General features: G+C 41.6%; 1 protein-coding gene across 1 annotated transcript; it reads right to left on the bottom strand.

The window, feature by feature from the left end:
• Positions 1 to 12,483: 12,483 nt before the first annotated feature.
• Positions 12,484 to 13,862, bottom strand: LOC143567400 (glucan endo-1,3-beta-glucosidase, acidic-like). Its single transcript, XM_077053836.1, has 2 exons — positions 13,797 to 13,862; positions 12,484 to 13,568 (listed from the first exon to the last, which is right to left on the bottom strand). Exons 1-2 carry the CDS (start codon positions 13,849 to 13,851, stop codon positions 12,607 to 12,609), a joined length of 1,017 nt encoding a protein of 338 aa, XP_076909951.1. The 5' UTR covers positions 13,852 to 13,862; the 3' UTR covers positions 12,484 to 12,606.
• Positions 13,863 to 16,640: the final 2,778 nt, after the last annotated feature.

Genomic DNA, 16,640 nt, shown 5'->3' with positions numbered 1-16,640 from the left:
CGCTTGCGTTCCGTCCAGCAGGCTGACGAATTCGAAGAATACTTGGACGATGATTCGGAGGAATCCGACACCGACGCGAACCCTCGCCATAGGGCAAAAGGGAAGCGTAAGGAAACGGACTCCCAACCGAGAAGGCGTTTTGGAGAAGACTTCAAACCAAAAAACACAGGTGGAAGTCCACGTGACTTCTCGAAAACATTTACACCAAATGCTGCAAAGGCGGGAACGTCCAAATTTGCAAAGGACATTGCGGAAGCAATCGTCCCGAAAAGTGCCAAACAGATGTCCAACATCGGCACTTACGATGGTATATCTGATCCAGACCATCATTTGAACAGGTTCATAGCGGGGGCAACCGTCAGTAGTTGGACGGAACCTACGTGGTGTTACATGTTCCAAATGACACTTGTTGGGGCAGCTAGAGCGTGGTTCGATAGTCTACCGGTCAACCACATCTACGACTGGGCAGACTTCCAACAGAAGTTTAGCCAACACTTCAGCCAGCAAAGAAAGTATATCGAGGAGCAATGGACAATCCTCAAATGCATTCGAGAGGAAGATGAATCTTTACTAGACTTCATCACTCGCTTCAACTCAAAGAAGCTAAGTCTGGGTAATATCAGCGAAGATCTTGTTCGCGCTGCTTTCATCCAGGGCGCGAACGACCCAGAGCTCATCCGCACCTTAACGGGTAAAGATGGCATGCCATCCACATGGGATGCCATCATGACAGCAGCAAAACGCTTTGCGGAAATGGAGAAGCAACTGGGTAGAGATCTCCCACAGAGCACAAACCTCTACACCCAGAAAACAAGAGAAGACAACGTCCTTACCGCCCGATTAAACAAAAAGCAGAAGCTAGGAATTTGGCAGTCAAGGGTAAACTTTGACACCTCATCCGGCTTGCAACATCGGTTAGGCGGAAGGGATAACGTACAGTCAAACCAGAACTCAAGATGGACGCCACTCACCAAAAGCGTCACCGAGATATTCGCCACTGAGGAGCTCCCATGGCCAAAGGCTCCAATAATCCGACATCGTCACAATGCTGATCGGAGCAAATACTGTGACTTTCACAGGACAAAAGGCCACAACACTGAAGAATGCATAGACGTAAAGGACATGGTCGAAGCATTTGTCAGAGATGGGACGCTCGCGCACCTCGTGGCACAATGAACGGTGAGCAGGCTGATGCGTGTAGAACCCCAGCTGGGGAAAACACGAATAAAATTGCAGCTTCAATGTGGAGACTACATGCTGCGTAAAGAACGAGATCCCGAACCAGGTGCGTATCGGCTCGATGGCACTCCTATCCCAACAACATGGAAGGGAGCTCAATTACACAGTTTGCATGTAGATCAATTCCAAATTTGTAAAGAAAAGGCCCAGAGCCACTTCTAATGGAAATGATTCTCCTTAGAACATCGACGCTGATGATTTTACATTTATACTTTTATGAACTTCCAACACGGATATGCCGGTTTTCACCGCGTAATTACGTGGAAAGTCGTTGCATGGGGAAGGCGGCAAAACCCGCATAAACCCAAAAACCGGTAAACCTTCACGCAGGTCAGTTAAAGGGTAAAGTTCAGTCATCCCACTAAATGAAAGTGCCGGTCTATCCGCATGAATCATGGTAGAGGAAACTGAACACTAACCTATTAACAACCGCGCGTCGAACGGTTAATTTATTCAACACGAATATGCTGGTTTTCACCGCATAATTACGTGGAAAGTCGTTGCGTGGGGAAGGCGGCAAAACCCGCATAAACCCAAAAAACGGCAAACCTTCACGCAGGTCAGTTGAAGGGTAAAGTTCAGTCATCCCACTAAATGAAAGTGCCTGTCTATCCGCATGAATCATGATAGAGGAAACTGAACACTAACCTATTAACAACCGCGCGTCGAACGGTTAATTTATTCAACACTAATATGCCGGTTTTCACCGCATAATTACGTGGAAAGTCGTTGCGTGGGGAAGGCGGCAAAACCCGCATAAACCCAAAAAACGGCAACCTTCACGCAGGTCAGTCATAGGTAAACTTTGGTCAACTAAATGAAAGTGCCGGTCCTAACCGCACAAATCATGAGAGGAAACCGAACCTATTGACAACCGCGCGTCGAACGGTTAACTTATTCAAAACAGAATTTCTAAAGGATGAGGAAAACCTACACGCAGGTCAGATATAGGTAAAGTTTAGCCATCCTACTAAGTGCAAGTGACGGTCCTACCCGCACAATCACGAAAGAGGAAGCAAAACTTCAACCTATTATCTACCACGTTCAAAGGTTAACTTATCCTAAACACTTAGAAATTTCTAAAAAGATAAGGAAAACCTCCACGCAGGTCAGATGTAGGTAAAGTTTAGCCATCCTACTAAGTGCAAGTGACGGTCCTACCCGCACAATCACGAAAGAGGAAGCAAAACTTCAACCTATTATCTACCACGTTCAAAGGTTAACTTATTCTAAACACTTGGAAAATTGCTAATTTAAACTAAAGTATGCAAGTCATATAACGCTTATAAAGCAAGGAATCCAGTGAAAATAGCGGTCTTACCCGCACAAAGATTTATATTTCATAATATTCATTACAAGAATGGCCGGGTAACTACCCGCCTACAAGAATATAAATCTATACAAGCTAAATCTATCCTAGCAGTGGGAAGGGATCTTCAGGATCAAGCTTCAGGGCCACTTCCACTTGGACCAGCACCATCAGTAGAGCGTGGCAGTTCAAGGAAAGCTTTAAGGATAGCTAGCCCATCATCAGCAGCAGCAACTTCGTTTACCTTCTCCACCACCGGATGCGGGAAGGCGGCATACTGATTCACTGCTTGGTCGTATACAGCTTCAGTATCTACATCAAATAAAGGGAAGTTGGAAGGCGGGATGCCTTTCTCAACGAACCCTAGACCAAGCAGGAAGCCGGCCTTTTCCCCATCCTCGTGAGAAGCGTTGAGGGCTGCGCTCATAGCATCGTCATAAGACGTCTCCGTGAAGACCCGATGCATAACCTACAAAAAAGAAAATATACAAGTATCAGAACCTTTTCTATTTACAAAGAAAAGCGTAAAGACATGAAAAGCTTACCTGAGACAACGCTTCTCGAAGAAGCCATTCCTTGGCAACCAGAGCTTCTTGGAGGGCAGCTTGAGCTTGGTTACAGGCGCGTTCGGCTTCACTTTTATTAAGGTTGGCAAGCAACACTTCTTTAGCCGCAGCCTCTTCGACGCCCTTTAGCTTCTGCTCAGTATGGTCAAGCACCCCCCTCTGGTCCAAGATCTCTTGGAGCTTTTTGGCGTCTTCCATCGCCAAGGCATCATGAGCCTACTGGATAGCCTCTAATTTGGCTTTAAGCTCTTCATTCTCCACGCGTAGAGGCTCAGCAACAGCTTCAGCCTTGGTGGCCCTTTCAGTTGCGTTCCTAGCAGTTTCCTTAGCCAGCCGAAGCTGTTCATTAACAGCTTGGGCAGCCTTGGAACGGGCCTCGAGACGGGCCTGAACCTCAACTTCAAGGGCCTTGAACGCCTTCTCCTTCTCCGCAGCCGCGGCGGAGAGCCTCCTATTCTCCTCCCGGACAGCCCGCGCCTGAGCTACTTCTTGAATGCGAGCTGCTTTTAACTTGTCGTTTTCACGACAAAGCAGCTCGACGCGCGGCTGCATCCGGGCCAGGAGAACCCGAAGCTCATTGGTTAGCCTACCCTCCTGGTAGCTAGCCATGGCTTCCCCCAACGCACCACTGGGAGCAATGTGACGAGCCCACTCCACGCACTCCACAGGTGTGCGAAGGGTTGTTCCTCGGCGAATGTTCCAACGTGGAACATACACTTCATTGGAATCCGACACTGCAAAAAACAAAAAGCAGTTAGGAAAAGATGATAAAAATATAAAAAGGGCCAAAAGAACCCTACGCACTTGTAGGGTCGATAACAGGCCGAAAGCCGCCGAACCCATCACCTGAACCCAAGGGAAATCCATCCAAGAGGTCACGCAGATGGGAAGGAGGCAGAGGTTGGCGAGAAGCCCCATGCATACCTGAAGGATCGGCCGTCGTTGCCGATGACGGAGGAGGCATGGTAACAGCCGCCGCGGTCGCCGCTGCGGAATCCGCAGCAAAAGTAACCTCCGGCTCAGTGAAAGATGCAGTAAAAATGGCACTGACAGCCGGCGGTGACGTCATCACAGCTGGAACAGTCGGCTCAACGGAGTGAGCAACTGAACCAGCGGAAGCAGGCGCAGGCGCAGCCGCCTGGGTCGTCGCCTCAGGTAGGCTGACCAAGCCTACCGTCATGGGCGGAGGGGTAATCCTCTGCGCTCCACCCTGGAATGTGTCAACATCCACGCCTGCACAAAGAAGATAAGTATTAATGATGGAAAACTATGAAGTTAAAGAAAGGAAGTTTGTACTTACGGGTTTTCTTGAGCCTAAAAGTGCGGACAGGCGGGGACGAACCCGATGGAGCCGGCCTCTTTGCGCCGCTCACCGTCGTCGTCCGGGGCTCTCCGGAGGTGACAGTCGCAGCCTCCGGAGCGGTGGTCTTATCACCACCGGGGTTCCCCGCCACCTCCTCGCTCTCGGCCTCGGAGTCAGACCGAGGCACCGGATCGGCAGTGGAGGCCACCTTCTCCTTCCCCTTCCCGCCGGCAGCCTTCTTCTTCCGCACCAACGGAGGACCATCTGCGGATTCCTCATCAGAACATAAGATTAGAGGAATTCCAGCAGAGGTTTCAACATTGAGGGGTCGAGGGTTGAATAGCGCCTTACCTGGCCGCCTGGCGCTCAGGATCTCGTGGCCTAGCGGGTAGACCTCCACGAACCGATCCGCCGTTTGTTCTAGGATGGGCAACTCGTTCTCGTCTAGAGCGCGAGTACCCATCCGAGCGGGACTGTCAGCCTCCCGCGGATACAGGAGCGACTGCAAGTCGTTCCCCTCTGAAATAAAAGAAAAGCAGTTAGAAGAGATTCTAAATCAACAAAAAGAAACAGAGCATACCGTAAGGAACAGAGTTCGAACCGTATTCGAGGACTATTGGGATCTTTTGCGCATCCGCATCCTTCCACACCCGGCTCATCCCGAGCATTACCATCCCGGACTCCGCAAACCGGTAAACCGGAGATTGGACTCGGGATATCTTCGAGAACCATTCCGCCTCCTGGTAGTTGGAGGCGTGAAGGCTGGGAAGTGCTTGCCCATTCTTGAACTTCATGGCAAGGGGGATGGCGCGAGCGGAGATGAAATAGAACTCACGCTTCCATGAGCGAAGACTGCGCTCGGTTGCGCTAATCTTCAAACCCTTAATCCGGGTTATCAACGTATACCACCCCTGGATGCACCTCCAAGAGTAGAAGGTTATCAGGCGGTCGACATAGGGCTCAATGCCCAGAATCCGGCACACCCACTCGAAATGGCGAATCTTGGCGATCGCCATCGGGTGCACCTCGGTCAAGTGTACACCGTGCCTCTCCAGGACACGGTACACAAACTTTGTCAATGGGAACCTAAGATTCCCATAAACAAAGAATGCAGCATAAACCCCGATCTTGCCTCTGGGGGCATCATACACCGTCTGATGGGGTTCAGGAAACTCAGGCTCGAGAGACTCGAGCATGAACTTTCTGACGATGTACTGATACAGATCGACAGGCAGAGCACACTGGCACTCGCCAGCAGTACTCTTGTCATCGGCAAACACCCCAGCCTCCTGGGCTGTAGATTCGAAATCACGAGAAGACATCTTGCAGAAGAAAGAAGAAAACGATTTCAAGAGAATGCTTGCCTGAAAAGGTGAGTATTCGCCGGAAATCGTTAAAGATGAAGAGAAGTGAAAGTGTGGATTACAAAGAACCCTCTCCCCCTTTATATACTAATCGCAATTAATGCGATGCATTTAATGCGGAAGAGAGAGAAATCGAAGGTGCAATGAAACTATGACACGTGGCAAAAAGCAAGCTGGCAACAGCTGTTGAAAGGACGCGTACCATTAATTTCGGGGCCACGCGCCCGAAAAATCGCGCCCACGCGCCTGAAAAAGCGTCTGGAATGACCATGTACTGTCACGTCACCATAACTTCCTGCACGTCCTGACACAGTCAGAGGAAACCGTCGCACGACGTTTCAGAGGTTTGGACTGTTCTTATCCTTTCACCAACTCTTCGAATTTCAAAATTCAAAAAGATTCAAAAGTAAGCGGGAAAATACCCCTTACCTTGGCAACCAAGTAACCATAAGACGGGTGCGGGTACAGTGTTAAGGCAAAACCCTTCACATACCTAGCACCCGCAGGGAATTGAAGCCAAGAATACCTTGGCAACCAAGTAACCATAAGACGGATGCGGGTACAGTGTTAAGGCAAAACCCTTCACATACCTAGCACCCGCAGAGAATTGAAGCCAAGAATACCTTGGCAACTGTAACACCCCGTAACCGCAGCGGAAACGTACACGGGATGCAACAGACACATCTGATATCAACAGCATTGCTTATAAAGAAAATACCACTACATTAATTTATATCATATTACATTGTTGCTAGTTTCGTTACTGTCTAGGTGTTACACACAAATTTTACCGGTAAGACATTACTATATTCATTACAAACTATAGATCAGCAAGCTTCCAACAAGTAGCACAGATCATTAAGCACATATCAATCATTCCAACTTTGGCATACCTAGAAAACATGTAAAGAAAACGGGTCAACTACGAATAGTTGGTGAGTTTCACTAATTTAAATAAACACTGACAGATTATTTTAATAATCATTTATTAACAATGTAATTATGCTGGGAACTATGTTTCCCCAGAACATTTATAACCTCTGGGAACTAAGTTACCCCAGAACAATAATAACCTCCGGGAACTATGTTACCCCAGAACAATAATAACCTCCGGGAACTATGTTACCCCAGAACAATAATAACCTCCGGGAACTATGTTACCCCAGAACAATAATAACCTCTGGGAACTATGTTACCCCAGAACAATAATAACCTCTGGGAACTATGTTACCCCAGAACAATCTCACACGATAAACAATTTATATATTCTGTGCATCAAACCATATATGTATAAATATACAAGTGTTTCCATACGATCGGTATGTACTTAAATACTTTAATAAAGACATGCTTTCCGCCCCGGGAAAAATATTTAAAACAGTTCAGTAAAAAGGGGCTCGTGAAAACTCACCTTTCTGTGAGTCGGGATGTGATACAATGAACTGCTATAAGCCTGGATCTGTAATATGATATCTAGTCGTTACTATATAATTCCCATAAATTAAATCCGTGTTAATCGGTACATCTGGGGACATTGTTAACCCAGTACTGTACTCGATCCGGGGACAATGTTAACCCCGTGACACTCCTAAGGACTCAGATTGTGCCATTACTTAGAGTCGGACGGTCAAAATTATCATTTTTATGTTTTCCTTGATTTGCGTGCCTAGCACGGTAATCCGTTTTTAGTTTCAAAAATGAGTTTATTCACACCCGACCCAAAAATGGTGTTTGACTGTTACTTTAGTTAATGTGATGAAATTAGAGCTCGGTTTGGACACCCCGTTTGGCCGCGGGGCCCGTTTCCGTCATTTAGGTGCCGGAAACAGTAAAATCGGGTAAAATTACCCAAATCATCCGAATTATTTTCGGATGATTTACTTTTATTTAATTTACTTAGTATTATGAAAACGGTCAATTTTTAGGTTTTTATATACCAGTCAGCTCGCTTATGCGAGTTTTGCCGGTTTACACGTTTTAAGCTTTAAAAATTTGTTTTTATGTTCTTTTTAGCACAAATAATTACCCGTTTAGTCTCGGGTCTTGAAATTTTACACAAAACTTATTTTGACAGTAAGAGATTTTATAAAAATTTTCCAGATTTATTTTTTTATATTTACATTTATTTATCTATTTTTAAACATTATTAAAACACTAAATATGTCAAAAATACCAAAAGACTTTAGAAAAATCCCAAATTTTTCTGGGATGATCCCTTCCATCCTCATAGCTCCCTGGAAATTTTTCAGAACCCAAAACTCATTTTTTCAAGCCATTTTCACAAAAACCGAGCTAGAAAGCCCTAGAACTCGTTTTACCGAAAAGTCCCCTTAGACTTCTCCAACTGAGTTCAAATTTTGTGTGTGACTTTTATATGTTATAAAAAGCTTATCCTAAATTTTCCAGAATTTTTCATCAAGTTTAGCTATATTTCACCATTTTTGGCCAAAACCGAGCATTAAATTCACCAAATATTCATCTTTTATCCAAAAATTACCAAAAATTCACAGATCTCATATTTTCATGTGTAGATCATCTCTGTGAAATTTCATGACCCGACTCTAAGCACACTACAATCTGTCCAAAATCACTAACTCACACGAAAACCGAACTATCTTGTGTTTTCTAGCGTTAGATCGCAAAGATCTTGGTTTCTAGCCTTTGCTAGCCACTAGATACAACACTTACAAGCACAATAACACTATACCAAGCAAGTTACACCAACAATCAAACCATTTCTTTCATAGTGTCGGTTTTGATATAAAAACAAAGGTTTTAACCGTAAAAATCCGTTCTCGACTCTTTTTACTCATTTCTTGGACCAAGATCCCTTGTATAACTTGTATACATCTCTTGATCATGCAAGAGTCGGTTTTATCTCGGGTTTTCACCCGTCTTTCACATAGAAACTCATTTTACAAGATTTCAACCGTAAAATTTCATTCAAAACTCTTTTAACTCATCACTTGGATCAAGATCCTTTGTATAACTTGTATACATCACTAGATCATGCGAGAATCGGTTTCAACCCGGGTTTTCACCCATTTTTACATTTGAAACCTCCTTTTCTCAAGATCATGAAGTTAGAAACAAGATTCAAGCATCAAAACATGTGTTATACCTTGTAATTCTTGGTTGGAGATCAAGAAATTGGATGAAGATGGATGAGTGTTGAGAGAATTTGGAGTTGGAGAGTTAGAAAAAAAGTAAATGAAATGTGTAAAGGTGTGTGCATAGGGCCGGTTCTAAAGGTGGTGTGGGGGGGGCCCCACATCTCAAACCATGGCCACTCATTTGGATTACACAATCCGGATAATGTTGTGGATAATCTGGTTCAGTTCGTTTCTCGTTTAAACGCGTAATTCGGCTTAAAACGAGCCCAAAATGGTCGTTTTTCGGGTTAAAATAAAATTTACATAAAACGGACTTAAAAACTTTAAAAAAACTTAACCATGACATTTATTGACTTAAAACATCATATTGTCGGTCATTGTGCATCTTTTTCGGTTTGATCGATCGTCTCTTGCTTGGTTTGATGTTAAAGGTTTCGTTTATCGTACCGACGTACTAATAAATCGAAATCCTTTCTCTATGCTATAATTCACTTATCCCGAAGCATTAATACTTCGTAAACATCACTAAACATTATATACTTCGTCTATAATGTAATTCCCGATTCGTTCGGGTTTCAATAATCGTTCATTGGTTAATTGTAATTCCAATACGATTCACTATATAAACGAGTATGATTCGTACCATGAATCATATATACTCGTATAAACGTACTATAACTCATATAATCAATATTAAATGACACATAAATAGTATATACCGGCTAGGGTATACCTGGATTTGCCGGGATCGTTACAGCAACCAAGTAACCATAAGACGGATGCGGGTACAGTGTTAAGGCAAAACCCTTCACATACCTAGCACCCGCAGGGAATTGAAGCCAATAATACCTCGGCAACCAAGTAACTATAAGACGGGTGCGGGTACAATGTTAAGGCAAAACCCTTCACATACCTAGCACCCGCAGGGAATGGACGCCAGGAATACCTTGGAAGTAAAGTAACCATAAGACGAGCGCGGGTACAGTGTTAAGGCAAAACCCTTCACATACCTAGCGCTCCGCAGGGAATTGAAACCAAGAAGGATCTTCTGGGCAATGCTTGCAGAAACGGAAATAACATCCCCGCATAGCGGGAACGTCGAGAACTACGTTGTTTGAAGCTCCAGGATGGAATTGGTGGTTTTAACATAATTGATCACTATGTTCAAAACTACCAAAACCTCATGGAGAATCCACACAAGTGGGACTCAACGCTCCTGACTTGCGAGGAGGTTACAGACCTACCCGCATCATACCCAAAGATCAAGCAGGAAAGTCGGGAATTTCTGCAAGTGACAAGGACTTCCGCGGGAAGAATCCCCATGGAAAACCTTAAAAAACCCTTTTCAAAACCCTTTGCTTAAGTCCAAAAGTTCACCTCACTTTATTAAACATTCATGAGAAGAACATTGGACTGGGGGGACTTGAAGAGGTAGGTCCCAGCAGAGCCCAGTTGGACCCGCAAGACACCTTCAAAAGAGACGTCTGCGCAGAAACCAACTGGATACGCAGGACCCACCATGCTCAGAGACGTGACGTCCTTACGCGCAGTACGCAAGCTGTTCCCGCAGGAAATGCCTCCCAATGGTGAAGTACTCTGCCTGTTCCCGCAGCTGCGGATACAAGCCATCAGGGAAGGCCACCCGCGCAGCAAGGCTACACGCACAAGGCACTTAGCTCTCATCATTCAGTGTCACCTGAAGGAATGAGCAAAGCCGGGAACAATCCCGCACAAAGGCGGGAGGGGGAATACTCCCGCCCAAAAGCCAGTCCGTACGATACGGGAAGATCTTCTGTACTGTACCTGACAAGGTATGGGCAAAAGATCTGACTAAAGATACGACAGCTTATTGACAACAGTATGGCGAGCAGCATGCTCCTGTACTGTGTCACTATTAGCCGCTGCCTACTCACCAACTCCTGTCATACCACGTGCATAGCCGGCAATTGGTGGAAAAGGAATAGTACACAGCAGGCCTGGTCGCTGTCAGCCGCTGCCTACCCACCAACTACCAGCATGGCACGTGCGTAGGCCACAGTTGGTAGAACAGGAATACTATTCAGCCGGCCACACCTCCTTGGAAACCTACCTTCGGCTATAAATACCCCAAATGGTATGATCATCTCATCTTATCATATCTTATCACATTATCATCATATTATACCTGATATCTGCTATAGCAATCTCTTAATATACATTTATATTTAAAGATCAATCTAGTCTGATTCTCACGCCGGAGGGTGGTCACAAGGAGGAACCCCCCCCCCCTTCTCAGTGACAAGCTCACGGTGTCTGTTTTGCAGGTTATCAGAAGAACCATCTTTGCCGGGTCTAACCCCTCGTGGGAAACATCTATCTAACCCCCAGGTTACCCGTGGGCAAAGAGTTCACCGAATGTGTCAAGAATTCATCAATTTCAATATTAAACAAAGAATCAAATACCTCAAACTATATTAAACTATGAAACAATAAACCTTTCACAACTGAACCATTCACTAAGAAATCCATCTGATACAATACCAGATACTCAAACATAATACGAACCCTGAATTTCTAGAGTAACTGAACAAGACGATTGGTGGAAAAGACTCATATGCACAAACAAGAGACAATATGAACAAGCGGGTATAACTGACGACGGAACAATAACGAGTAAACAAGTGCTCTGGATCATCATATATACACTTACCCTCAACTTCTCGTATCTGGAAGAATTAGTCCTTAAGCTTTCAAGAATTATAGCTTCAGTCTATGAGCTTCCACAGCATCCACAACTTTGACCCAACACTGTCCACTGTTGCACAACTTTAAAGCAACCAAATTGGGTGAATCCTGATTTTATACAAAGTTTGAAACATTAAACTGTGTACTTTAGTTTCAACAGAAGCCTTATTCACTTACAGATAATTGGTATAACATCCATCGATCGATGGATTGCAATTCTAGTAGTTAATTGCTAAAGAAGTCATCTTAGTAAATAATTTTATCCATGGCCTCTAATTTGATTCGAAATTTGGGTTTGTAATCCACTCGTGTGAAACTTTTATAGGAGATTCAAGAGTTAAAATACTTTTATAGGGTTCCAATGAAAAAAATGTAAAATGATTAGAAATAGATTCACCTTAAAACAAACATAACTTTTGAACTCTCTGATTTAACTCGTTTATAACCAAGTTATTTAGAAATTAACATGTTAAAAAGTGCACTATGAATTAGTGATAACTAGCTTCATATTTTAATTTCAAACGGGTAAATTTTAAGTTAAATAAATCAAACTGAACATGCCTTGTTTAACTAAATGGTTAAATAAGTTAGCCTAAACATCATCGTTTTGTAATATGTTAAATGTGATAACCCAAAACGTGATGATAATTGTGTCCGGTCAAAAAGTGTCAGTTGACACTGTATAGATGGTTTTGTTCTCGTCACCATCTATATGGTAGTATTGTAGATGGTCGTATGCGCATCTAAAACAGCTCTAATACGTGTAAAAATCGAAAAGTCAGACAGTGTTCAAAGACGCCGAGTTCAAGCTCAAACTCGATAGTAATAGTAGATACTATAAATATTATGAGATTTATGATAGCCATTGTGTATAATTTGGTACATATTAAAAGTGGTCAACGATTTAATACATAATCAAACACTTATTTTTCCTTTATCAATATCAAGTAACAACTTATCACACTATTTTCCCAAATCTTGAGTTTCTTTAATCGAACCTCAAATCATACTTCAAGTTTCTACTAACCGGATTGAAAATCCCGAAATTTTTCTCCGTTGGTTCTCCAGGTTTCTCGTTCTCATCGAACATCGCAAACAAATACGCCTCGATAACTTTTTGGGGCTTCAATGGTGTTCCCCTTGCACCTTTAACGTGCTCAATCAAATTCTTATAGAAAGTTCCAGCGTATCCTACGTTTGCTGCCTCACCACCCGCTGAAGGCCATCCACTCTCTGACACCACAATATCCAAACTCCCCCCTCCAACACGCGCTTGAGCTGCATAATGAGCATCTAGCATAGCATCAAAAAGGTTGGAATATCGTAAACCGTTATTTTGATCAGTCACTACATTTCCTTGTGCGGTAAATAGTGCATATGGGAGATTTCTATTAGGGTCATTACGGTAACCAAAGTAAGGGTAGATATTGGCTAGCATTGGCAAGTTGTTATCTACTAGAAATCTAATTATTGGTTGAATATACCCTGGCACTTTAAATGCGCCATTACTTGGTGGATAGGCGTCTCTCAATAGACCCGTGTAGGTTGCGGTTGACACCTTAATGCGGTTTAGGCGAGCGGCTATAAGGGCGTTATGGACATTTCGCATAGCGGGGAGTACAAAACTCACGTATCGACTACTTTCTTTACTTGGGTCCGGATCAACTTCGTTTCCAACCACGATGTACTTGAAGTTGACATTCGGGTAACGTTGGATGTTGTCTCTAACCCATATATTTGCCCGACTTTGATCGTTGAGCAACTGAAGATCTTTGTTAGGAACATCGATCATGAGCTCGATATTGGTTCCACGAAGTGCATCAAGAGTGAGTTGATTTGGATCATAGATTCGCATCTTGGATATGCGGTGGTTTCGGTAAAGGGTTACCGTGTCTGCTTCAGATGGCAAATTGTTACCGACACGACCGTTGCACACCCCTACATTTGCATCTGTTTTGCACCAAATGAGAATAATAATATTAATTAAACATATATCATATATGTATACACATACACAGGAAGCTCATTTCAGAATCAATAGCATAAGCTGAAAGTATTTGCATATGTGTATTACAGTAATTTTGAATGGGTGAAAATCTGATGTTTGTTATGCTTACGACCGATATTGAATTTGTTCGTGTTACATGATAAACAAATGAGACTTAAAAGAGATCATACCTGTGGGCATGAGAAGATTCACAAGTAGACCGAATAGTAGAAGCTTTGATGCCATAACTTCGGTTTTGTGACAATTTCTTTGAGATATAAGCATATATATAGTGAACAAAATCCAAGAGTCAACTTAAATTTCTACATAATAATAATAATAATAATAATAATAATAATAATAATAATAATAATAATATAATAATAATAATTTATATTTTATTTTGGGAAATTTCCACACAATTAGTCTTCTAAAGTTGTAATTTGTTTTATTGTTCTTTGACTCAATTTTAAAGTTGAAAAGTATTTTGGTTTTGATGAGTTGATTTAAGATCGTATTCAACGGTAGGATTGATTAATGCTATGAGATATATTGTTTTATAAATTTCATTTTTTTTTAATATTCATCACGATACCAAAATAAATGCTTTAATATCAACGAATTCATCGTTGTCAACCTTTTCTAATCCGGTGTTTCTATTGTTTATTCAATGAAAAGACGTCGTTTGTAATAAACTGGTGTTAAATTGATGGAGTTAATTCAAGAATAAACAAACTTCTATACAGATGAGTTTGAGACATTTTAGAAAAGCTCTTCAATTCTAATTTTCAGGTTGGTGAGTTGAAAATATGTGTTCATGGTTGTTGTATCATGTTTAGCTAGTATAGATGTTAATGAGCCGGACATATTTGGAAAAGTCCAAAACTTATGTATCATTAGCTAAAGCTTGAAGACCAAAATCTAAATCGGCATCTAGTAATTATTGGGTGGAAAAAAATGCTGGTATTAAGTTAAAAACCCTGTAAGCAATCCGTTTGTAATGATATTTGCTTCAAAGGATTCTTAGACTTGTTATTTTCGTCATTAATGATATACGCTTCAAAGGATTAGACTTGTCATTAATAGGGCTATAAGTGAACCGGACGTCCGGCAGACATCCGTTTGACAAGAAGTTCGTTTATGTTTGTCCGTTTAATAAATGAACCGGGCATGGACAAAAAAATTTCGTTCGGTCATTTTAGCGAACGAACACGGGCAAAGGCCAAGTCCGTTCAATAACGTTCGTGAACGTCGGGTAACGTTCGTTCGATTACGTCCGGTGATATGGTCTAAATTATATATATTTTTATATAAGTATTTCCTACACTTTTAAATACTTTGAGCTAGGTTTTTGTTCATACTTACTCTTAGTTGGTTCATATGTGGATTTTAAAGGTTTCAAGAGATAAGGAGCAAAATTATAATACATATCTTTTACTAGGCTTGAGACGGACGGTTAAAGATTTAAACAAATTCTATATGTTGATTTTCTTTTATGCTAATTATATGCAAAAGAAAAATATATATTCTTAACCATGCTATGATGCACAATTACATATTTGAATGAATTATTATTTAATGTGAATTCAACTCACTGATGTCCGTTTAATATGTGACATAGAATTAAAGAATCTGAAAAATAAAGTGGAAAATTACTAGCATAATGGAGCAGAAGTTGTCCCACGTCACAAAGTTATGGATCGTTTATATTTTTTGTTATTACTTAGTGGCCTAGTGAAAAAGAAAAGAGGGGCCCGCTAGTGAAATAAGAAAGCCCACGTGAGTTCTGGACCTCTAACCGACTACCAATCATATATATATATATAGAGGATACTTGGACGAAAAAGGCAGAAGGTTCCAAGTAGAGTTTCGCAGCCGCAAAGAAAAGAAGAAAGGAGAGAAGGGCATATCGGTTCAATCAGATAGTATTCGGGTTCAACACCTATTCATCCAAACATTCTTATTATTTGGTTTGAATTTATTATTTTCGTCATGAATTTATTGTTTAAACCTATTTACTTTCTTTTGTTCTTGAGTATGTTTGTTGGCTAAACCCTTAGACTGCCTAGGTTATGATGAACCTACTTTGATGTTTTGATTTGACTTAGTATTATTTATCGTTATGGTTTTTATGGTTTAGTAAAAGATTTATTTATATTAAATTGATGCGTATGAATGCTTAGGATTGTTTGATGAGTTTTATTCCATAGCTTTTCTTGATTATTGTTTGTCATATGATAGGTTGCTATTAGGTCAATTACTTTGTGTTCTTGATTATTTTATGATTGATGTCATGATAAGATCATAGGAATAATATTGTCAAAATAAACCTAAGTGTGCTGCTAACCTAAAATTTGTAAAGTGCTAGGTTATTGATAGATCTTTATTATTTAATCTTGCTAGATTTAGTTCTTCGTAAGGAGTCCGTCTAGGGTTGATTATTTATTATTGTCTATTGAATCAATTAAATATTGTGAATTGCCTTTGATTTCCTCGCTGTAAGGTAGGATTTCGTATAAAGAAACTAAATCATAAATAATTAGGTGACCGTATGTCACACCCCGTTAAGCGATTTGCGAAAACGTAAAACGGAAATGCAACAGATACAACTGGTATCAAATACATTGTTCATAAAGTAACATTACTAATTAATTTACAATATATTACATCGTTCTAATCTCTTTTACAAACTAGGTGATACAATCAAACCGGTTCTTCAATTACTTTACTTCTAACTCAAATGCCCACGACATCAATCATCAGTCAGACACGTAACGCACAGGAAATTACTTCTCATATCTAATTACCTGAAAAGCATATTAAAACAGGTCAACTACGAATAGTTGGTGAGTTTCATAAGTTTAACGAAATCAGTTCTGCGTACCACACAGTCATAGTTTGTATGTACGCGCGTATGTAAAAATATGTATTTACGGTTGTATAAATATGTACAACCATATCCTTGCATGTGCATATGCACACATGTAAGTTTATAATATAAATTCGAAATTTCGGTAAAATCGTGATTGTTTGTT

Source organism: Bidens hawaiensis, unplaced genomic scaffold (assembly GCF_021521415.1).
Source record: "Bidens hawaiensis isolate Kalapana, Puna unplaced genomic scaffold, B.hawaiensis_p1.1 tig00023396_1, whole genome shotgun sequence".
In the NCBI taxonomy this organism is placed as follows: domain Eukaryota; kingdom Viridiplantae; phylum Streptophyta; class Magnoliopsida; order Asterales; family Asteraceae; genus Bidens; species Bidens hawaiensis.
The sequence above is the reverse complement of the archived record's forward strand: the minus strand, read 5'-3'. Positions and strand labels throughout refer to the sequence as shown.

What these genes read in the sequence shown, in the direction of transcription:
- LOC143567400 (XM_077053836.1), bottom strand. Translation starts at nt 13,851, where the DNA reads ATGGCATCAAAGCTTCTACTATTCGGTCTACTTGTGAATCTTCTCATG. An exon ending in GAATCTTCTCATGCCCACAG is followed by an intron (nt 13,569 to 13,796) that starts GTATGATCTCTT and finishes GGTGCAAAACAG; the next exon opens with ATGCAAATGTAGGGGTGTGC.